Source organism: Aquarana catesbeiana, linkage group LG02, assembly GCF_042186555.1.
Source record: "Aquarana catesbeiana isolate 2022-GZ linkage group LG02, ASM4218655v1, whole genome shotgun sequence".
In the NCBI taxonomy this organism is placed as follows: domain Eukaryota; kingdom Metazoa; phylum Chordata; class Amphibia; order Anura; family Ranidae; genus Aquarana; species Aquarana catesbeiana.
The window spans coordinates 92,947,323-92,971,068 of record NC_133325.1 but is presented as its reverse complement, the minus strand read 5'-3'; the positions used below and the strand labels follow the sequence as shown (position 1 = coordinate 92,971,068).

At 45.6% G+C, this 23,746-nt stretch overlaps 1 protein-coding gene across 10 annotated transcripts in view; it reads left to right on the top strand.

The window, feature by feature from the left end:
• LOC141127056 (uncharacterized) overlaps window positions 1-23,746 on the top strand; it is a 227,721-nt gene that overhangs the window by 127,967 nt on the left and 76,008 nt on the right. For 7 of the 10 annotated variants that reach the window (XM_073613200.1, XM_073613203.1, XM_073613201.1 and 4 more), the window contains 5 exons: window positions 3,101-3,186; window positions 12,621-12,658; window positions 17,612-17,646; window positions 21,924-22,018; window positions 23,539-23,576. In XM_073613200.1, the coding sequence (XP_073469301.1) occupies window positions 3,101-3,186; window positions 12,621-12,658; window positions 17,612-17,646; window positions 21,924-22,018; window positions 23,539-23,576 (292 nt within the window). The remainder of the gene's footprint in view (window positions 1-3,100; window positions 3,187-12,620; window positions 12,659-17,611; window positions 17,647-21,923; window positions 22,019-23,538; window positions 23,577-23,746) is intronic. The other 3 variants (XM_073613202.1, XM_073613208.1, XM_073613207.1) reach the window with 1 other exon arrangement.

Sequence of the window (23,746 nt, the reverse complement as noted above, 5' to 3'; positions counted from 1 at the left end):
TTCACAAGCTGACATGCATTATATATACAATCCATTCACAGTTCAAAACATCCGAAGCAACTGGTGATGGCAAAACGTGTATGTGCGCTCACCTTAGAGCGTGTGACCTGCAATTAAGCCTGGTCAATACACGCATATGAACCACCTCTGGGTTCAGTGTAGGGTTGCCACCTGTCCAGGATTCACCCGGACAGTTCGGGTTTGGAATCATGCGTCCAGGTTTCAGACTTCCTGAAACCCGGACACATTATTAGGTCTGGACTATGGCTTCCCATCAGGGTTGCTGGCTGCAGTTGTCTAAGCTGAGAGTGTCTGTTACACTCTTTACACTGCCCAAAGCTAGCACTAACAAACCCTCCCCCCCAAACACACAGACGGGAGAGAAGAGAGGGCTCGATCTGCACCTCTTCCCCCCACCCCTACCTCTCTGTCTCTGCCCACACTCCAATCCCTGGCGCTGTGCCTCAGAAAAGGAAAGTTGGGGCTGCAAATTTGAAGTCCAGCAGCCTCAGATACATGAGAGGTGCTGACTGCCAAGGGGTGAGTGAGCCCACCATCCATTCCTGTCTGTGACTGAAGTCTCCTCCTTCTCTCTCCTGCATCTAAGTGAGTACACTAAGGTAATTCAGGGTTCTCAGAGCATCCCTTACATCAGAGTTCCCCTTTACACCAGAGACGACAGTGTTTCCACTTACATCAGAGTCTTCAGAGTCTTTTCTTTACATCAGAGTTCTCAGTGCCCGCCCCCCCCTTAAATCAGTGTTCCCAGAGCATCCCTTATGTTAGAGGCCCCAGAGTTCTCCCTTACATCAGAATCTGCAGAGTCCCCCCTTACAGTCTGCGAGTTCAGATGTAAAAGGGGAACTCTGTTGACTCTGATGTAGAGGAGGACTCTTGTTATTAACTTCATATGATTAGAAATGTTATTTAATATCAAAATATATGTATAGTTTATACTATAAAAAAAATTGCCGTGCGATGCTAAAGTGTTCAGGTTTGACCCTAGTTCAGCAGTGTTTATGTTGGAATCCTGGGCTGGTTGCTGGTAACATGATCCACATGTGTATGATGAAAAAAACTCCATAGTGTGATATTGTTTAAACAATTTATTGTATAAATAAAACTTAGCCCCTACTGTGGGGTACTCACATTTTGTGGGTGCTACAGTGCACCACTCTTTACAAGCTCAGGGATACTGCTGAAGTGTACATAGAGGGGACGGGCCACCCCTGTTTAGAGTAGTAATAAACATTGTGCCCCAGTTATAACCGGCAGGATTTCTATTTTTTTATCTTGCATACATCAATCACATGACATGCAAGGTCCTCTTTCCTCTCGACTGTCCTCACTGGCAGGCTAAACTTTATTCTACAGAGAACAGTAAAATGAATAATTCCTGCTTCCCCCTAAGCCAATCTACAAATCTCAAAGTAAAAAATGCTAAAATAAATAGCTTAAAAATACCACATATAAATAGTGTAACAGCAGCAAACACTGACTTGTGTTCCAGCAACACCAAAAATAGAAATAAAATATAAAGTGCTGCCTGAAATCATCCTAAACCTGGTGCAATATCTATAGTAAAAATGCAATCATGAAATGTATATTGGCATGAATACTTGTGTACATAAGTGTTTGTAAAGCCATTTTTTTTGTTCTATAGTTCCCTCTGTTAGATAACATTAAGCTCCCTAGTGTATGTGATTTATAAAAATATGCTGCCTAATACCCTATTTCCGAGCGCTGCTCGGCCCTCTCGTGACCCACTAGTCTCCTCTCCCAATCTGATAGCTGCAGCAGGAGGGGCTGGGTATCCCCCACTGACGTCAGCCAAGAGGAAGAGAGGAGGAGACCAGCAGGCAGTCACGTGAGCACCGAGCGGCGCTCGGAAATAAGGTATTAGACAGCATATTTTTATAAATTACATACACTGGGAGCTTAAAGTTATCTAACAGAGGGAACTATAGAACGAAAACACTGTTATTTTTACAGCGGGGGGAGGGGGGGGGGTCTAGGAGTGGACAGAGCTGACAGGCAGGAAGGGGAGGGGGAGAGAGGAAAGAGGAGAGCTGTGGATGACGGAGGCATGTAAACTGACCATTGTGTCAGGGCTCAGCAGCCATGGTGAACCAAGGTCAGTTTACAGGGGGGAGGACAGAACCAGACAGGATCAGCCATGTATTTCAGGTGATACAGGGGACCAAATTACACAGCACAAGCACCGTGCTGTATAACATGCTTTAAGAAACAGGATACATTTTTTTTTTCTAGGGTAACAAAAAACTTCTGTGTGCAGCAGCCCACCACAGCTCCCCCCCTATCCTTACCTGAGCCCCCTCCGATCCAGTGATGTTCAGGATAGCCTCGGCTGTATGGGGACTCTCCCTCCTCATTGGCTGAGACGACAGCAGGAGCCCATTGACTCCCACTGCTGTCAATCACAGCCAGTGAGCCAATGAGGAGAGAGCAGGGGGCTGGACCGAACCGCTGCTCTATGTGTCTTATGAATACATAGAGCAGCAGCTCAGGAGTGAGCATGCAGTGGTGCCCCCAGGGCAAACTGGGGGCACATTTTACTTTCAGAAAGTATGCATCTCAATGGATCACATTAACCTAACATTTCTATGTTAAATCACAATAGTATTGTACTTCTTAACATTATATGTCTTATATAAAATAGAAAAAATACATATGTTTGTGTGTACAGGTATATGTCTCTTTGCGGGGCCTTTGTCCACAGGACACTTCTGCCTGTTGAGTGCTTTCACATTGCAGCAAGGGTGCAATGCAGTGTACCCGTGGTTTTTGTGCAGGTTACCCAAACTTTCCCATAGAGTTCTATTAGATTGGGCATTTTTGGTGCATTTTCTGAAGGCACTCCAAAGATGCAGCATGTAGGATCATTGTGATCAATGTTTGGTTAGGTAACCACAGAGACTAGTAATGATCTACAATGTGATGATTGTTAAGATCAAACAGAGCCCTACTTTCTGTAATATAAATTTTTATTTAATAAACTTACCGTAGTTACTTTTTCATCATGTCTCATAGGCAGACTGCATTTTGAACATCAAAACTGTTTGTGTATTTTTACTTTCAGCCACTCAGTTGAGTAATGGCACTGAAACTACTGGAACGTTCAAAACATCAGCCTCTTTAAAGAAACCACGTAAAAACAAAAGACAGGTAAAGAAAATTAAAAGTTGGTTACTTGTTTAACACTGTATTATGCTCGGAGTAACCTTTTTAAACAATAAGACCCCTTTCACATGGAGACGCTTTACAGGCGATATAGCGCTAAAAATAGCACCTGTAAAAAGCCTCTCCTGTCACTTCAATGTGGCGCTTTAGGAGCTGTGTATACCCTTTTAACCCCTTTTTGGCCGCTAGCGGGGGTTAAAAGCACCCCGCTAGTGACTGAAAAGCACCGCTAAAATGATGATGAAGCGCCGCTAAAAATAGCGCCCGGGTGGTGTGAGTGTGAAAGGGCTCTTAGGCTTCATTTTCATGTGTGGCAAGGGGGTGGTAAAAGACAACAGTTGAGCTGTGGTTTTATTGACTGCCCACCTAAAAGATAACATGCAGCCAAAGAGGGTCTTACACATGCTGCAGTTGTAATGCCTGCTTTGTAGAAAATTGAAGTTGTTAAGCTTGACAGGTGACACTACCTGTCAAACTTGCAAAATTAGGTCAATGGGACCACTCTCCTGGAACGGATTATGCTCGTAATCCAAGGATCCACTGTATGTATGTGCGTATATTATATATATATATATATATATATATATATATATATATATATATATATATATATATATGTATGTATGTATGTAGTGCCTTGAAAAAGTATTCATACCCCTTGAAATTTTCCACATTTTGTCATGTTACAACCAAAAACGTAAATGTTCTTTTTTTGGGATTTTATGTGATAGACCAACACAAAGTGGCACATAATTGTGAAGTGGAAGGAAAATGATAAATGGTTTTTAACATTTTTTACAAATATATATGTGAAAAGTGTGGCGTACATTTGTATTCATCCCCCTGAGTCAATACTTTGTAGAACCACCTTTCACTGCAATTACAGCTGCAAGTCTTTTTGGGGATGTCTCAGCTGTATATTATTTAAAAAAAGGCATCTGGGAGGCAGCAAGATTGCCTCCTGAATGCCTGGAGTCTGCTGATCCACTATGGGTTGATTTTCAGAAAGGCGGTAGAGACTGCCTCTGGATAGATTCCAATAAACATGTGTCATGCTTTTAGCAAGCTTCAAGCAGCTTTCTTGAAGCCTTTAAAGCAGAGGTTTTAAAGTGATTGTAAAGTTTTTGTTTTTACTATAAAAATAACAAACATGTTATACTTACCTGCTCTGTGTAGTGGTTTTGCACAGAGCAGCCCAAATCCTCCTCTTCTCAGGTCCCTCTTCTGTGCTCCTGGCCCCTCCCTCCTGTCGAGTGTCCCCACAGCCAGCAGCTTGGTATGGGGGCACCCGAGCCAAGTCACAGCTCTGTGTGTCCATTCAGACACAGAGCCCCGGTTCGGCCCACCCCCTCTCTCTCCTGATTGGCTAATTGACTTTGACAGCAGCGGGAGTCAATGGCGCCGCTGCTGTGTCTCGACAAAACAGGAGAGTGCCGGATGGCCAAAGCACCCGTGGACATTGCTGGATAGAGATGGGGCTCAGGTAAGTATTAGGGGGGGGCTGAGGGGGGTTGCTGCACGCAGAAGGTTGTTTTATCTTAATCCATAGAATGCATTAAGATAAGAAACCTTCTGACCTTACGACCACGTTAGGCTTGCTGTACACTAGTAGATTTTCAAATGAATGTTCGTACAAAAATTCTTTATGCATTCAATGACTGGACAAATGTCGTTCAAAAGTACTTCAAAATTTTGCTTCTTTTTAGCATTGAATTTTGGAATGAATGTAATTTCCTGATTAAAAATCACATTCGCTGTTAGAAATTTGTTTGAAAAAAATTCAGTCTTTCTCTTCACTGCAGTCAAAAAAGCATTGATTTGATCCCACTAATGATTAGACAATCAAACAAATGTTCTTAAATTCTTCTAGTATAAAGCCAGTCTTATTAAATATAGAGGGTGTCAAGTCCCGCCCCTGAAATCACTATCAACTTCATACATAATGAGTGTAAACCTACAGGGGACTGTCAGAGACTGTGGACTTACTGCTGGAGATGGTAAGAGACAGTGGGCATGCTACAGATGTGGAGGGAGGCTGTGATCTGAAGCGGTCTCATATTACACTCCCCCAATAACACTGCCCCCTGTCTTCAACAATGATATAGGAACTAGTCAAAGACTTGTCAAATGTTACTCGAGGCTGCTGGGGATTACAGCTCCATTATTATTCAATGCTCGCACACCTCAACAATTTATGCTCCCTACAACCTCAATAAAATTTGCTGTCCACACAGCAAGATAAAAAAATATAGAAAAAAGGGAATAGACTGTACAGAGAAGTCATAAAGAAATAAACCAAACCATTTAATTAGCAGAAGCTGGCCCAATTAATATTTCCTGTTGCATCTTCATGGCAGCATACACTTTGGGTTGTGACTCCGCCCTCACAACCTGATAGCTATAAATTGATGAGAAGGCACCCGCCCCAGTATTCTCTTATTTTTCCTCACCTGTCAGGACCGCACAGATCAGCACTCCCTTACCGCTTCGCCCCAGCCAGGTTCTAGCCTCTCCTGGGTGGAAGTCCTTTCCTGTACAGCCTCTAAACGAGCTAGATGGAAGGAGCCCCACTCTGGTGATCTCAGGGGCACTTTTCTTTTTCTCTGCTGGCCATAATATAAGCCTTAAACAGGCTTGGCTTGTCAGCAACCCAAATATAAGCCTTAAACAGGCATGCAGGAACAGGAATGGCCTCAGAAGATACACTCTGGCCTCATAGATATAAGCCTTAAGCAGGCTTAGTTGTGTGCAGCGGTCTCCCCCCCACTTTCTCTCATTTACCCCTGGGCTCTGTTGTTCCTCTGTGGGCTTCCCTGTGTGCTAGAGCGTTCTCGGCGCTCTCGCGCATGTGCGGTGCGCAGTAACAGGGCATTCTCTGCCTGTGGCAGGTTCCAAGATGGCGCCGGGTGCGGCGCGGCGCTACTGCGCATGCACAAGCGCTCGGCGATCATGGCAGCAGATTTAAAAAGCCCCAGTGTCAGTTTTCACTGCCTCTGCTGTGTTGCTAACTAGAGATTGATTTATAGCTTTTTAAAATCGCTCTAATGAGGTAAGTACCTATCCTATCGGTCTACCTGTCTTCTGCCTTATTTTTCTCTGCATGTCTTATTCTTGCTGTTTCTGCAGGCTTCACCACTCCTTCGCTATGGAGACCGCTGCCCCAGCAGATCACCGCCAGCATAATGGGTATGTGGGGGGAAAACATGGTAAGTAGTGAAGATTGAAAAAGAGAGCACTACTAACGCTACCTAAATTGGTCAGCCCTATCAGGTCCTCAGGAACGTCTGGTTCAAGACATAGAGAGACCTCACACAGAAGAAGCCGCTCCAGACACAGACGGAGCCGCTCATACCGCAGGAGAAGCCACTCGGGCCACAGGGGGAGTCGCAGAAGGAGCCGGTCCAGATCTTACTCAAGACACAGTCGCTCCCACCATAGAAGATCCCCTTCACGCAGACCCTGGTCTCCAGCGCGCCACTCCCGTCCCTCCGGGAACGCCTGCTGGATATGCGGTGCGGTTGCCCTCCCAGATAAACTGGCCTGTCAAAAGTGCCTCGAGGAGGCCACCAAAGAAAGAGTTTCGGATACCGGAGAATCCGCTGGGATTTCAGCTCCGCAGGCCTTGATTCCGGAAACTGAGTTTTCTATCCACAGTGTCTCTCCCGCTCCGGCCAGTACATCAAGAGAGCAAGACTCTCTGTCTGATAATGAGGGACTGGAGGTATCGGCTGGCTTTGACTTTTCTCTAATTGAGCCTTTTGTCAAGTCGGTTAAGGAGGCAATAAACTGGGAAGGACTTAAAAAGGACCCAGAAGCTTTCCCATTTATTGAGGAGCTGGGCGAGCTAATCAAGGAGGAATGGCAAAGACCCGAAAAAAAAATCCAGTCTAAATAATAGACTTCTCAAACTGTATCCGCTCAAGGAGCCTAAAGTAACCCCCCGGTTTCTCCTCCTGTGGTGGATGCATCCTTGATGCGCCTGGCCAGGCATGTTACACTCCCTATAGAGGACGCGGTAACATTCAGGGACGTGCTCGATAGGAAAATCGACACGGACCTTAAAAGGGCCTACCTGTCGGCAGGAGGCGCCTGCAGGCCAGCGATGGCGCTCGCAGCAGTGGGTAGAGCCATTTCCAGCTGGTCCGCAAACACTGAGAAGCTTGTATCGGAGGGTGCAGACCAGGAGAAGATAGTAAAAGCTCTGCAAGAACTGAGCCTAGCGGGGGACTTTGTGGCAGAGGCCTCTGTCGATACAATCAGGTCTGCATCTAAGTCTATGTTGGCCTCTGTAATGGCCAGAAGAGCACTATGGCTAAAGCCCTGGACGGCAGATCCCGCCTCCAAGTCCAATTGGTGTTGCATCCCTTTGATGGAGAGAACCTCTTTGGGGCGAAGTTGGACTCAGCCATCTCAAAGGTGACTGGTGGCAAGTCCGGACTTATCCCTTCGGATAGAAGGCCGAAACAACAGAGACCTCCTCCCTTTAAATGAAACCTTCCGGAGAGGTATAGGGACGCAAAGGCTTACAGGCCTGGGAATGAATACCGAAGGAGCTGGAAAAATCCTCAGTCGTCCTTCATGAAATTTCAAAAGCCCAAGACTCCCGCTTCCAGTGACCAGAAGTCCTTTTGAAGGTGCGTCCGTCCAGCCAGCAGTAGTGGGAGCCAGACTCTCAAGATTCAAGCTGGTCTGGGCGGAAATTATAAAGGATCCCTGGACAGTGGCCACCATCAGATTCGGCCACAGGTGGTCTTTCAAAAGTCGACCCCCAAAGGATCAGTTTTGTCTAACCCATCTTCCTCCATCTCAGGAAAGAAGGATGTCACTAATAAATTATGTTCAGGACCTTCTCCGAAAGCAGGCAATAGTGGAAGTTCCGCCAGCACAGAGGGGCAAGGGGTTTTATTCCTCGCTATTCCTCGTCAAAAAGAAATCAGGGGATCTGCGCCCGGTTCTAGATCTAAAGAGTCTCAACAGATCCATCCGGGTGGAGTCATTCAAAATAGAAAGCTTGCAGTCTATCCTTCAGGCCATAAATCTGGGAGACTGGATGCTTTCCATAGACCTCCGGGAGGCCTACCTGCATATCCCGATTCATACTGCATTCCAAAGATTCCTGCGATTCTCAGTGGATCACGGGCACTTTCAATTTCAGAGTCTCCCCTTCGGAATCTCGACGACATTCACGAAGGTCTTATTACCGGTGATAGCCTCCTTGAGAGAAAAAGGTCTAAGAGTCCACCACTACCTGGACGACATCCTCCTTCTCTCGAACAGCCAGGAATCCCTCGTACAACACCGGGAAATCCTAGTTTCCACATTAAAGAGCTTGGGATGGCTAATAAATTGGGAAAAGAGCAACATCCAGCCCACTCAAAGGATGGTCTTTCTAGGGGCCGAACTGGATACCCGAGCAAATACAGTGGAGCTGCCACTAGAGAAAATACCTCCATTAATTCAGAGAGTAAGAAATTCAATCTCAGCACCATCCTTACCAGCCAGAGCTTGCCTCAGTCTTCTAGGCTCTCTGTCAGCGACCATCCCAATGGTCCGGTGGGCGCAATGGAATTCGAAACCCCTTCAAACCTCTTTTCTGCGCCAGTGGGACGGTTTGTCCATGTCCCAACTGATTTACATCTCGGAGGAAGCCAGCCTATCACTGCAGTTGTGGACGCATCCCTGCAACCTCAGGAGATGCAAACAGATAGTCACCCCCCATCAGGAATTAGTGACTTCGGATGCCAGCTTGGAAGGTTGGGGGGTGCACAATCTACATTACGCGGCTCAAGGCCGCTGGCATTTCAGAACCCAGGACTCTGTCTCAAACGTACTGGAAATGAAGGCAGCCTTTCAGGCCCTCTTGGCCATCAGCACCCTTCTGAAAGGGAAACAAGTTCTCCTAAAGATGGACAACAAAGTGGCAGTAGCCTACATCAACAGGCAGGGGGGCATCTCTATGATGCAGGAGGTCCGCCCAGTGATGCAATGGGAACAACTGAACCTTCTGGATCTGAGGGTGGCTTACATTCTAGGCGTTCAGAATCTCCTGGAGGATTCACTCAGCAGAACCTTTAATTCCAACAACGAGTGGTCGCTGAGCCCCCAAGCATTCACCCTCATATCTCAGACCTGGGGACCTCCGGACATAGACCTTGCAGCAACACCGGCAAACACGAAGTGCCAGAGATTTTTGTCCAGGATTCCCTTTCCTTCAGCGGAGGGAACGGATTGTCTCCAACATCCCTGGAACTTTCGCCTCGGCTACATTTTTCCACCAACTCCCCTCATAGCCAAGTTCCTTCTGAGGCTCAAGCATTTTGCAGCTCTAGTGGTGGCTGTGATTCCCTTTTGGCCACGGAGGCCTTGGGTTACCACCCTCCTACTGCTGAACACAGCAGACCCACTCCCCCTTCCGGTATCGGCAGACTTACTGGCTTAGGGCCAGCTGCTTCACCCAAACCCGGAGAAGTTACATCTAACGGCCTGGAGGCTGAGAGGACTAGATTCCTAGACCAAGGCTGCTCTCAGAAAGTAGTGGATACTTTACTCCAGGCTAGAAAGTCTACCACTAATAACACCTACAGAAGGATCTGGGAAAAGTTTGTTTCCTTTACTCATGAGCAAGGTTGGGACTCTTCTTCTCCATCAGTGTCTCAAGTTCTCGAGTTCCTCCAATCAGACCTGGAGAAAGGTCTTGGGTCCAGCACCCTGAAGGTGCAAGTATCAGCCATCTCCACCTTGACAGGAGTCAAGTGGGCCCTTAATCCCCTTGTTATTCAATTCCAAAGGGCCTGTCTAAAACTAAGGCCTCCTAGGAAGCCTTCATTTCCGGACTGGGACCTCTCAACTGTCTTGGAAGTCTTGTCCAACGAGCCTTTTTTCCCACTCGAAAACATCTCCCTTTGGGATCTGACGCTAAAGGTCTCCTTCCTAATTGCTATAACATCAGCAAGGAGAGTCTCAGAGATGCAAGCCCTGCTAGCCAAAGAGCCGTACCTGATCATCTACCCGGACAGGCTAGTCTTGAAGCCTTCGGATCATTTTATCCCGAAAGTCTCCTCTTCATTCCACTTTAATCAGGAGATCAATCTTCCGGCCCTTGTCACGGATCAGGGCGTTCCTCATCCACTTAATGTCAAGGGCAATATTTTGCAATATCTGTCAGCAACCAAGCCTTTTAGGAAACCGGATAACCTCCTAATCATCCCACACGGCTTTAAAAGAGGCCAACCGGCATCAGCCTGTACCATCGCCTCACGGTTGGTGAAGACTATCAAGAAGGCTTACTCCCTGAGCACATGACAGATTCCGGAGGGCTTGAGGGCGCACTCTACCAGGGCAGTTTACTGTAGAGTCTCAACGGAAACCATTTGTAGAGCGGCCACCTGGTCTTCCAGAAACACCTTTATATCCCATTATAAGGTGGATGCTGCACTCCTATCAGCAGTAGATTTTGGGAAGGCCGTTATCCAGGCCAACTCTTCTATTCCTTGTCAATAAACCTACTTTGCATTCCCACCCAGTCTGGCGCGTTACTCCCCAAAGTGTACGCTGCCATGATGCGACAGGAAAACGGAAAACTGTATACTCACCTTTCCGTAATTTTCCTTTCCTGTCGCATCTTCATGGCAGCATACAATCGCCCACCCTTCTGAGGTGGTATATATATACAGAGAATACTGGGGCGGGTGCCTTCTCATCAATTTATAGCTATGTGGTCCTATCAGGTTGTGAGGGCGGAGTCACAACCCAAAGTATATGCTGCCATGAAGATGCGACAGGAAAGGAAAATTACGGAAAGGTGTGTATACAATTTTCCGTTTTTTTCTTCCCTGAGCTGATTTTTGGTTCTGGCAGTGTGGGTACATAATATTTTCTCTGACCACCTCATCAGCCTGCAGTGCAGAATGAGGGATGACTTTCTTTGTGGTACAAGTCATGTGATGGAGAGCCCTAAAGATTAAAGAGTGTATGCCACTTGTATTATTAGTAGTACACATTTTAATATATAACATTTTTAATTCAAATTGTTAAAAAAAAAAAAATGATGTTTTTAGTAACTATTTTTATGGAAGTTAAAGAAGTCCAGCCTAAGCTCGTTTGGCTGGACTTCTCTTATGGGTCACAACAGTTTTCAGCAAAGAGCGGGCTGAAGTCCGCTCTCTGATGACGTCACAGGAATCAGTCCAGGCACCACGTCATCACGACAATAAAGCCTGGATCCACCAGGTGCCTGGACTGATGCCTGGCTCAGCCTCTCAGCAAGCCGCTGAGAGCCTGAGACGGCCGCTCCCTGCCCCCTCCACAGCTTGGTGCTCCAGTGAGCGCGGGGCGGGGGGGGGCAGAGCAGAGAGCTGCTGATTGACAGTCAGCAGCTCTCTGCTCGGGGATCTGTGGGAACCAAGCAATGTTCGATTACTCGATTCTCAGTGCAGAGGCCACAGGGGACAGATGCAGCATCAGACCAATTCTGCATCCACCTAGGTACCTAGTACCACCTAGTATGAGACAGCAAAAAAAAAAAACATACTTCTCTTTTAAGCCCATGTAGGTGTGTGGCATACTACAGGAATATAACCTAGCATCACTGAGAAACAAATGAAGTACTGGTACTGCCAGCCAGTGCCAGGGTCAAGTCTCCATTCTCCAGGAGTGTAGCAAAAAGGTGTTGGGATGTTGGGTTAAAGTGGGTGGATTGGAAGTGGGGGACAGGGTATAGGAAGGGGTTATTGGAATTTTTTTAACGGTGGCCGGGATAATACATACATATTCAATTCTTATTGGCCCTGTGATCTATTTTTTTTTATAAAATCATGTCTTACTGTTTCTTATCTTTTAGATTATGCTCTATGCCTATCAAACATCCCATAGTCCCTAGTCCATATTGGGTGTAAGCAAAAGAGGGTGGCTACATTCCTATATACAGTGGGACCATGGAGAAGAAACATAGCCATCCTCAGGAAATCAGATCACAGCTCAAAAAAAAAAAATTTTGTAGATTTTGAGGAGGCGGAGAGCACTAGAAGGTTTTTTTTTTTTCAGTTAAGGTGACTGAGCTGTAGTTTTACTCCCAAGGCCCCCACCCAGCCATCCACCTAAAGGCTAAAAAGGCAGAGGAGGCTGTTCACATGCCGTGGTCATGATGCTTTGCATCGCAGTCGCATTAAATTTACAATAACATGCCGAGTTGACAGACGACACCTGTTGGCACTTGTCACTCTCGGTCAGCTCGCACTTGCAGCACATTAGCTCCATTATAAACTTATAAAAAAGCTTTTGCTATTGTAAACTTAGTCTTATCCTGTTAATGTCTTTCCCAGCTGCCTGGGATGTTTTAAATTGATGTTGTAAAGGAATATAAATATATTTAACATTTTATTGAAGGGACAGTGATTTTTTTTTAACTTTTCTTTCTCAAGAAAACATTGAAAAAGAAAATGGAACACAGTACTGCAAGGTAAGAGGTTGAACCTTGAAACACTGGAGAGAAGTAGGTAACTTCCACAGTCTGGGGGATACACAGGAGAGGAAACAAAAGGCAGCCCCTCATACAGCAAACCTTTCATAATGCAGCAATCAAGATGAATCGCGAACCAGAACTGGCTACTAGTTGTTAGACTCTGCTGTGTCTGACAACTCCAAGCTGTACTTAAAGTCAGGAATCAATCAGTGTTGTTCTTCATCATGTGCCCACTATGACAGCTGTGACATAGTGATCGCATGCAGAGGCAACACCAGCAAAAGGTTGCATTCTGTCAGTTCTGCTTTAAATTCCGCTTTATACATTGCCTAACAACTAACACTGACTGTGGGAACATGGAAGAAATAGGGAGGGTCTGGCTAGGACTGAACTAAGTAGCACTAAACAGGAGTGGAGGAGAGAGGGAGATACCAGATCACATACAGTATGTCACAAAAGTGATTGCCCCCTCACATTCTTGTAAATATTTTTTTATATCTTTTCATGTGACAACACTGAAGAAATTATACTTTGCTACAATGTAATGTAGTGAGTGTACAGCTTGTATAACAGTGTACATTTTCTGTCCCCTCAAAATAACTCAACACACAGCCATTAATGTCTAAACCGCTTGCAACAAAAGTGAGTACACCCCTAAGTGAAAATGTCCAAATTGGGCCCAAAGTGTCAATATTTTATGTAGCCACCATTATTTTCCAGCACTGCCTTAACCCTCTCGGGCGTGGAGTTCACCAGAGCTTCACAGGTTGCCACTGGAGTCCTCTTCCACTCCTCCTTGATGACATCACGGAGCCGGTGGATGTAATGCCGCGTACACACAAGCGGACTTTACGGCAGACTTGGTCCGGCGGACTGGAGTCTGGCGGATAATTCGATCGTGTGTGGGCTCCAGCGGACTTTTTTTTACCAAAAGTTCGACGGACCTAGAAATGAAACATGTTTCAAATCTTTCTGACGGACTAAGTCCGGTCGAAAAGTCCGCTCGTCTGTATGCTAGTCCGACGGACAAAAACTGACGCTAGGGCAGCTATTGGCTACTGGCTATGAACTTCCTTGTTTTAGTCCGGTCGTACGTCATCACGTACAAATCCGTTGGAGTTTGGTTGATCATGTGTAGGCAAGTCCCATCATGTGTAGGTTCCCTCAATAAACTGTAGCTCCCCAGTGCCGGCAGCACTCATGCAGCCCCAGACCATGACACTCCCACCACCATGCTTGACTGTAGGCAAGACACACTTGTCTTTGTACTCCTCACCTGGTTGCCGCCACACACACACACTTGACACCATCTGAACCAAATAAGTTTATCTTGGTCTCATCAGACCACAGGACATGGTTCCAGTGATCCAAGTCCTTAGTCTGCTTGTCTTTAGCAAACTGCAGGCTTTCTTGTGCATCATCTTTAGAAGAGGCTTCCTTCTGGGATGACAACCATGCAGACCAATTTGATGCAGTGTGCGGCGTATGGTCTGAGCACTGACAGGCTGACCCCCGTCCCTTCAACCTCTGCAGCAATGCTGGCAGCACTCATACGTCTATTTCCCAAAGACAACCTCTGTATATAACACTGAGCACGTGCACTCAACTTCTTTGGTCAACCATGGTGAGGCTTGTTCTGAGTGGGACCTGCCCTGTTAAACCGCTGTATGGTCTTACCCACTGTGCTGCAGCTCAGTTTCAGGGTCCTGGCAATCTTCTTATAACCTAGGCCATCTTTATGTAGAGCAACAATTCTTTTTTTCAGATCCTCAGAGAGTTCTTTGCCAAGAGGTGCCATGTTGAACTTCCAGTGACCAGAATGAAAGAGTGAGAGCGATAACACCAAATTTAACACACCTGCTCCCCATTCAATTCTGAGACCTTGTAACACTAATGCCACGTACACACGAGCGGATTTTCCAGCAGACTTGGTCCGGCGGACCGGACTCCGTTGGACAATTCGATTGTGTGTGGGCTCAAGCGGACTTTTTTTCCCCACAAGTCCAACGGGCCTAGAAATAAAACATGTTTCAAATCTTTCCGACGGACTTGAGTCCGGTTGAAAAATCCACTCATCTGTATGCTAGTCCGACGGACTAAAACCAACGCTAGGGAAGCTATTTGCTACTGGCTATCAACTTCCTTATTTTAGTCCGGTCGTACGTCATCACGTACGAATCCGTCGGACTTTGGTGTGATCGTGTGTAGGCAAGTCTGTTCGTTAGGAAAGTCTGTCGGGATTCCGCCGAAAGTCCATCGGCTAGACCGTCGGACCAGTCCGGTCGAAAAGTCTGCTCGTGTGTACACGGCACATGACACCGGGGAGGGAAAATGGCTAATTGGGCCCAATTTGGACATTTCCGCGAAGGGGTATACTCACTTTTGTTGCCAGCGGTTTAGACAATAATGGCTGTGTGTTGAGTTATTTTGAGAGGACAGCAAATCTACACTGTTATACAAGCTGTACACTCACTACTTTACATTGTAGCAAAGTGTGATTTCTTCAGTGTTGTGTCATGGTTATGCAATATTGTTTGTCTGTCAGCTTACCTTTCCTCCATGTGTTCACCTCTAGAGAACAGCCACTCTCACCTGACTGCTTTTATAATCTCTCCTCTAGCATGGCTCCACCTCAGCCCCTATCAGAGAACTCTATATTAACCTGTGCACTGCAAGCCAACCCTGCTGATCACCTTTGTGTGTTTGGCTTCCGTGTGCCTCTTGCTGTGTCTTCTACGTCTGATTCCAGTTACCCATCTTGGCTTGTTCTCGACTATCCCTGTCTGCTTGGGACCCTGACCTTTGGCATGTTCTGTGTTTATCCTTGTCTGCTAGTCGCCCCGACCTTTGGCTTATTCCCTTACTATCTCTATTCTCCTGTAGCCTACTGTGGGCATGAGCTGGGAGACCCTGGGGGTTGCGACCTGGAGCCAGTTGCAGCCCAGTCCATCCTTACCACTAGAGCGGTGGTTCTCAACTCCAGTCCTCGGGACCCACCAACAGGCCAGATTTTAAGTATTACCTTGGGGAGTTGCAGACTAGAGTACTGCAATCACTGAGAAGCAAGTGATATCACCTGTGATGTATTTCAGTTATCTTGCAAACCTGGCCTGTTGGTGGGTCCTGAGGACTGGAGTTGAGAACCACTGCACTAGAGGCTCTTGTATACACCTGCTGGCTCTTAGACTCTGCACCCTAGGGAATCTTACGCTTTAGCCCCTGTGGGATCCATCTTGGTGTTCCAGCGGGTCTGCCTTCCTTTACCACCCAGACTCCCATCCGCAGCAGTCAGCCGTAGGGTCCACTACCTTTGTGGTGCACTCCTGATCCCAACGGTGTGCATCTGTCACCTGGCCTCAGGTGACCTGACATGTTGTCACATGAAAAGATATAATAAAATATTTACAAAAATGTGAGGGGAGTACTCACTTTTGTGAGATACTGTAAGTAAATAAGTGTTGTTGTAGTGACCCTAAACTGCCATTAGATGCCAGCATACTACAAAACAATAGCAGCTTGATACAGTACAACACAGTAGAAAAACACATATAGACATGACAGAAAGTGCCTTTATTTAAGGAAAAATGTAGGGGGGGGGAAGGGAACTTGGTGGACTTTATATGAAACGTATGTAAATACGTCTCCATTACTGATTCAATAGAAACAAAAGACAACTGGGGTGGGACTTTATATGAGGTATGTGGGGCAACAGAAATGCAGTCAATATAAAACACAATGTTTATTGCTAAATAATAATTGCATAACATGTAAGAAAATTAATTCATAGGTTTGTGTCCATAATGACAACATGTAACAAACATGGTATGTAGAAAACCTGGCAACAAAAATAAATGATGCATTGTATAATAAACATATGACTGCTGCATCAACATAATACATTGTAGGGTAATTATAGAACAGCCATCCTAGCTGACATGGACCACTTCAGAAACAGTATAGGGATGAAATCTGTATGTATGAAACTGGTCTAAACCATCCAATGAAGATGAGATGCATTCAATATGCCCTACGCGTTTCGTATATTCCACTCTTCAAGGGCAAATGCATTAAATATCTGTGAAAAAACACAAATATATAAAGTAGAAAATAAAATTGTATAAAACAATGTAGCCAGGGTAATCTAACCACCCTGGCTAGATTCCTTTATACAATTGTATTTTCTACTTTATATATTTGTGTTTTTTCACAGATATTTAATGCATTTGCCCCGAAGCGTAGAATAAATCCATGAAACGCGTGGGGTATATTGGATGCATTTTATCTTCATTGGATGTTTTATATTGAATTCAATTCTGCAGCACATACCTCATATAAAGTCCCACCCCAGTTCTCTTTTGTTTGCCTTTAGTTAGAGGCCCATGTAGTATGTTAGTACTAGGACACCAAGGTGTGAATTGGCCATAATGGTAATACTCCATTATCCCATCGCACATGTTCCTAGATAAAGCTCTAGAAGATTTTGGTGCTGCAGCAACCACCAGCTGGAAACGGGTTCAGAAAGTCATAATGAGGAAATTTGCCAGCACACCATGGATCGACAAATAGTGTCCAAAGGCATTGTTTCATTGAAACATGATCGCATTGTTTCATTGAAACATGATCGCATCACAGAGCAGGTAGTGCTCTGCCGTAATTTGTCGTACAATAAAATTACATTATTAAAAATGTGTATAACATAATATAAAATCCTCCTTATCCCCCCCTTATCTTAAAGTGATGAGGAAAGGAGAGCTTTCTGTAGTCTATCAGGGGGACCTTATACAGGGCTGACTACGCTGATTGGAATTTCAGTACAGCAGAGGCAGCCTTGTCAGCTCACTACAGGAAATAGGATATTAATGCACTTCTGGTAGATTACAAGGAATGTTTCTGCAACTGTGGTGTCTTATACATGATTTTCCTTGATAATGTTCATGTTCTTTATTACAGGAAAAAAATGAGCTTTGGAGGAAAACCTGAATCTGGTGAGAAATTAAATCAAAACAAACTTTTCACAGACATTTAAACACTATTTGCTATTGCAATAATCATTAAGAGGAGAGAAAAACATTTTGGCTGTAAAGCCAAATTCCCACACTGAATAAAAAAAATATATACCTCCATGCCAACTTTACATTTGTGTTTATTTTGATATTTGAAAGAAGATTCCTACATACTTCTGTTCTGCAAATACTGGCTGAGAACTTTCCTGTGAAGGTGATATTTTTCAAAAGAAATAGATAGCATAGGAAAAGATTAGAACCTCTCTCAGATTTTAAATTTTGTCTGTGTCCCCAATGGGGAGATTAACCCTTTCCATTTCCCTGGATAACCAATGTCACCACGACAAAAAGTGATTGACCATCCAAAAAGGTTACAGTTGTCACCAGATAGAACTGAGGGAAAATCCAGGTACCGGTATGACATTACCTGACCTGATGACAAGGTCACAAGTGTGGGTGAGGGGTGGTAAAAACAGGCAGATGAGACCTGATTTTACTTCCTACCCCGCCCCCCCTTCCCGACCCCTGAGCTGCATGTTGACATAACCAGTGGCCATTCTAGTACATATCACTATTGCCAGTTGCAGCGTGGTGAAATTTATACAAGCGGCCATGTTTGGCAGGCAGTAATGCCACCAAGCGCGACCAATTCAAGTGAAACAGACCTCGTTGCAACCGCATGTAATGCACAGGGTTGTGGTGCAGTGGGCTCTCACTGGTTAACTCATGCGTTCAGAAGGCGACATTTTGCCTCCAAGCTGCCTGTCAAATGGCTCTGAAATGCGCTCCACTACAGAACGCTTTTTAGAGAAGCAGTGAACACCTTCTCTATCTAAAACAACAAAAAAGTTTAGACTCTATACAGATTAATTTTAAGCTTTTCAGAGTTGCAGTAAAGTAAACAACAGTAGAAAATAAAACAGGCTAAAATTTGGAAATATAGGGGCTTTTTATTTTTAAAAAAATGAGGAAAAGAATGGAAAGATAACATGGGTTACCTTTATTATTGTGGATAACAGATTCATTAGATTACCTAATTTGGCTTCAGCACTAGTAGTGTGAATAGTAATCATGTGTACATGCAATTATATATATCCATTCAATGACATCCTCAATTAACAGCTGTAACACCCTCCTAGGTAGGTTGTAAAAAAGGTTAGGTAAATCTAGTTCTTTTGGGCTCCCATTTAAACAGAGGAGCAGCTTGTGATTGCTTTGGGCTGTTCAGGGCTTCACTGGCTACAAGTTTGATTATTTTCCCCTGCCTTCTGGAGGATTCTACAATGTGGTGGGTTGAAAAGAAGCAAATCAGCAGCCTGAATATTTATGCTGCATCAGGCAATCTCTGGGAGAGGGTGCCCAGTAGGTGGCTGGGGAGTGCATGAATAGTCTGGTGCAGAAATATTTCTGGCGCCCCACATGGGCGTGGTCATCTTACCAACTTCTCCCCTTTACAAATGTTTCTATGGCAACGACTCAAACACAGAGATGCTCCCCTAAGAAGTCTTTGTTACCCTGGGATCCTCCCATGATCTTTTAACAATAAAAAAAAATACAGGAAGAGCGTACACTAATGAGACTTGGAGGGGGTCTCTCTGATGCACACAGAGATGGCTTCTGTTAGAGAGTCTGTTAGAAAGAGCCCCCAGACATATTACAGGAGATGGTCAGAGACTGCAATCATGGTACAGGAGATGGTCAGAGGGGGTATAGACCCCCCTCCATCAGTGCAGAACCCGCACTAAGTATAAACCCCTCCCTCAGTACAGACCTTACTCAGTACAGACCCCCCCAGGAAAACCCCCCCTCCATTAGTACAGACCCCCCCAGGACAGATCTCCCCCTCCATTAGTACAGACCCCCACAGGACAAACCACCCCTCCATTAGTACAGACCCCCCTCCATTTGTACAGACCCCCCCATTAGTACAGACCCCCTAGGACAGACCCCCCTCCATTAGTACAGACCCCCCCAGGACAGAACCCCCTCCATTAGTACAGACCGCCCCAGGACAGACCCCCCCTCCATTAGTATAGACCCCCCAGGACAGATCCCCCCTCCATTAGTACAGACCCCCCCAGGACAGACCCCCCCTCCAGTAGTACAGACCCCCCCTCTATTAGTACAGACCCCCCCCGACAGACCCCCCTCCATTAGTACAGATCCCCAGGACAGACCCCCCTTTCATTAGTACAGACCCCCCTCCATTAGTACAGACCCCCAGGAAAGACCCCCCTCTATTAGTACAGACCCCCAGGACAGACCCCCCATTAGTACACACCCCCCAGGACAGACCCCCCCTCAATTAGTACAGACCCCCCCTCAATTAGTATTGACCTCCCAGGACAGACCCCCCCCCTCCATTAGTACAGACCTCCCCTCAATTAGTATAGACCCCCCCCAGGACAGACCCCCCTCCGTTAGTACAGACCCCCCTCCATTAGTACAGACCCCCCAGGACAGACCCCCCTCCATTAGTACCGACCTCCCAGGACAAACCCGTCCTTTAATTAGTACAGACCCCCCCAGGAAAGACCCCCCTCTATTAGTACAGACCCCTCATTAGTACAGACCCCCCAGGTCAGACCCCCCATTAGTACAGAACCCACCTGGACCGCATCGACCCCCCCCGCGCCATACATCATTGCGCGGCTGGTCTCTCTCCACACAGAGACCAGCTGCTCTGCCTCCATTCTCATCTCCGGCTGGCTGTTCTTCTCTGACAGACCCTGCTTGAGCAGTTAACACAGCGGCGCCTTTTCTTCTTAGAACACCGGCGCCAGACACAAACAAGAGGAGGAGGGAACGGAGCACTCTGGCGCTTCAGTGCCCCACCTCTCTGGCGCTCGGGTGCACTGCACCCCGTGCACCCCGTCTGGGATCAGCCCTGGGAGTGCATTCATGTCCACAAGTGTCCACATATGCCTTTACAGTAAATGTGAAATAGCTACTGCTCATCAATAAAAAATGCTCTCAATTATTATTGGGTGCCACATACTCTTGTATAACCGACCAGTGGTCCCTCAATCTGCATTAGCGGAATTTTTATTGGAATTGAGTAGGTAGGGGATTTTATTGCTGTCTGTGTTCTTGCTGGGGAAATTCACTTCACTATTTGTCCCAGTGAGTTGTCACAAGAGCAAAGGTTAGGAGAAATGCAGTAATTACATCCACTATAAAGAGATGTCTTCTCATTTCTGGCCTTAAACTGCACCAAACAACACATACTACACCCTGGAGTTTCACCCTAGCAGTATATTTTTTTTACTGAAGAATGCACGGCGCTTGTTTGCGCGCTTGTGTGCATAGACACATTACAATTGATGGGCTCTATTTTAGCTCAGTAAAAAAAAAAGCTGTACTGAGTTTTTCAAGCTGCAGTGTGCATGTAAGTGGGGTTGGGGTGTAGCGGCTTTACAGAGGGAATCACTCATACTGACTTTATGAACCAGACGTTTATTACCGGAGTAACGGTAGCAAAAAAAAGTATTTACAGCAGTAATGCACATAGTTTCACTCCAAGCATGGAGGCATAGATACACAGCACAGTCCCTTCTGATGTAAGCAGTAATTGTATTTGTCAGCACTATAGTCACTTTCTACTGACTAACACAGTATAAACCCCAGCACACAATGCGTATCTGAAGAGGCTGATCTTCACACACGTTATCCAGAAATAACGGTATTTCTTCAGCAGATGGATATAGGCATAGGATACGCTTGTCCCGCCCTCACAGTGAGGGCACCGGTTTTATTGTCGCCCCGAGGAGTCTTTCATCCGACCAGGATTGCTGTTACAGAACTCCGTAGGAACCCTGAGCTATCTCTCACAGTCCAGAACACTCTCCCTATCTCCTCCTAAATCTCCCTCACAAGTGGGTCTCTGTCCCTGTCTATACACACACACACGTGAACTGAACTAAACGTGGCTGGGCTTTCTTATATAAGGTATCCCAAAATGACCGACCAAATCTCCTGAGATTTGCTGTCCTATGAGGACAGCAGGCTTCTCCAAAATGGTGCTGGAGACAATGACAGAGGCCAGAGAACTCTGAACATATGTACACATAAACATATCAAATCGAGTGAAAAGTAAGTATATAAACTTGCTAACCCACTTCCTCTTACAGCCAGCTAGGTACCCTGCACTACAGTTGCCTACATGCAAGAGGCCTAAGACTTTACAGTGCTTTTGTGCAGTTTACTTAAGTTATCCATTGTACACAATGCGATTTGCTTACATTTTATTTTGTTTTCAGGAACTGTGCAAAATGCAGAAATGTGTTTAAACTCAGATGATGAACAAAGGGGATCACACCAGTTGCTGGATAACAATACAGATGAAGAAGACATGGTCAGTTCTGTGATAATTTGTAAATATAGCAAACATTGCTATATCAGGGCATGCAGTAGCTACTCCAAGAACCAGTATTATTGTTCAGTGTGTGTACCTATTCCAACAAGCGGTCCTGTGAACTACCTTTTTAGACCTCCTTACTGTACCTGATGGGTTTTTTGTAACTCTTCTTGGTTCTCCCTTAGAGTAGAGAAGGATCAGTATTTCAGGCACGGTTCTCTGGGTTGCACTCAGTATCTTTCACTGTAATTGCAGCAATTATGGCACCTTTCACATAGGCCTCTGGTCTGATAAGCAGAAGATCCATGAACAGGTGTTAACTGAAAGTAATAATGACAGATTGAAAAAAAAAACACATTATATTTACCTGCTGTGTGCAATGGTTTTGCAGAGAGCAGACCAAAGCCTCCTCTTCTCAGGTCCCCCACTGGTGCTCCTGGCCCCTCCCTCCTGCTGCGTGCCCCCATAGCAAGCAGCTTAATATGGGGGCACCCAAGCAGGCTTGCTCCCGAGCTGCTGCTCTGTGTGTTCATTCACACATGGAGCGTGACTCAGCCCCGCCCCCTGCTCTCTCCTCTTTGGCTTACTGGCTGTGATTGACAGTAGCAGGAGTCAATGGCACCCACTGCTGTCTCGGCCAGTGAGAAGGGAGAGACCCGGGAGAGCCACTGCTCTCGTGCACAATGCACACGCTGGATCGAGATGCGGCTCTGGTAAATATTATTGGCACTGGGGAGGCTGCTGCACACAAAATGTTTTTTACCTTCATGCAAAGAGTGCATGAAGGTAAAAAACCTTGAGCCTTTACAACCACTTGAATCACAGCAGAATGGAATACATGTCACTTTTATGACATCCTTATCTATTGAGTTTTCTGTTCCATTAGGAACCAGAGCTTTCTGAACTTATGGGTTAGACCTATGGGCAACCAGATGTAAATAGACCTGCATCTGTTTACATGAGGCTACATCAGATCCATCACATTTACTGTAAGTCTGAAAATACTGAAAAGGATGCAGACTTTTTCTATGCTGGACAGACTCAGGGGCTACATCAGATTCATCATGTTTAGGTCTGAAAGCAAGGAAAATGATGCAGACCTTTTCCATCCTTGTTTGGATTAGAACAGACTTGTAATTGGATGTAAATGGGCGTGTGTCTGTTTACATTCAGCCACCCATAGAAGCCCATGCAGCTTCTGATCAGGTCCCTTTAAAACTGACAGTCAGACGTGGTTGGGCCAAATGTGAAAGGGGCCTAATTCTGTGATCGTGTATGTATATGCACAATTATTACAAATGAGCAACCTGTTTTAATGATTTGTTTAAAAACTCTCTAGATAAAGTTTTCTGATTAGGTAATTCCATAACTACAGCCTACAGTAAGCAACACTTTTGCATAAAATAGCCTGTGGTATACTTTTTTTGCAGTATTAAAATGTTCATGCACCTTTATGTGAATGTTGACACTGCACAGTATTTAAATATTAAGTATTTGTGGATTTCATTGACGCCTAGGAAGTCCCAGGACCATCTTGGACAAACCTTGATAATAGGTAAGTGATATTGTTTTATCTAACAAGTACAGGGGGTCCCCTACTTACAAACATCCGACTTACAAACGACTCCTACTTACAAACGGAGGGAGACAACAGGAAGTGAGAGCAAATCTACCCCTAGGAAGGGAAATTCACTCCTGTAAGAGCTATTATGGGGAAAAGGTACC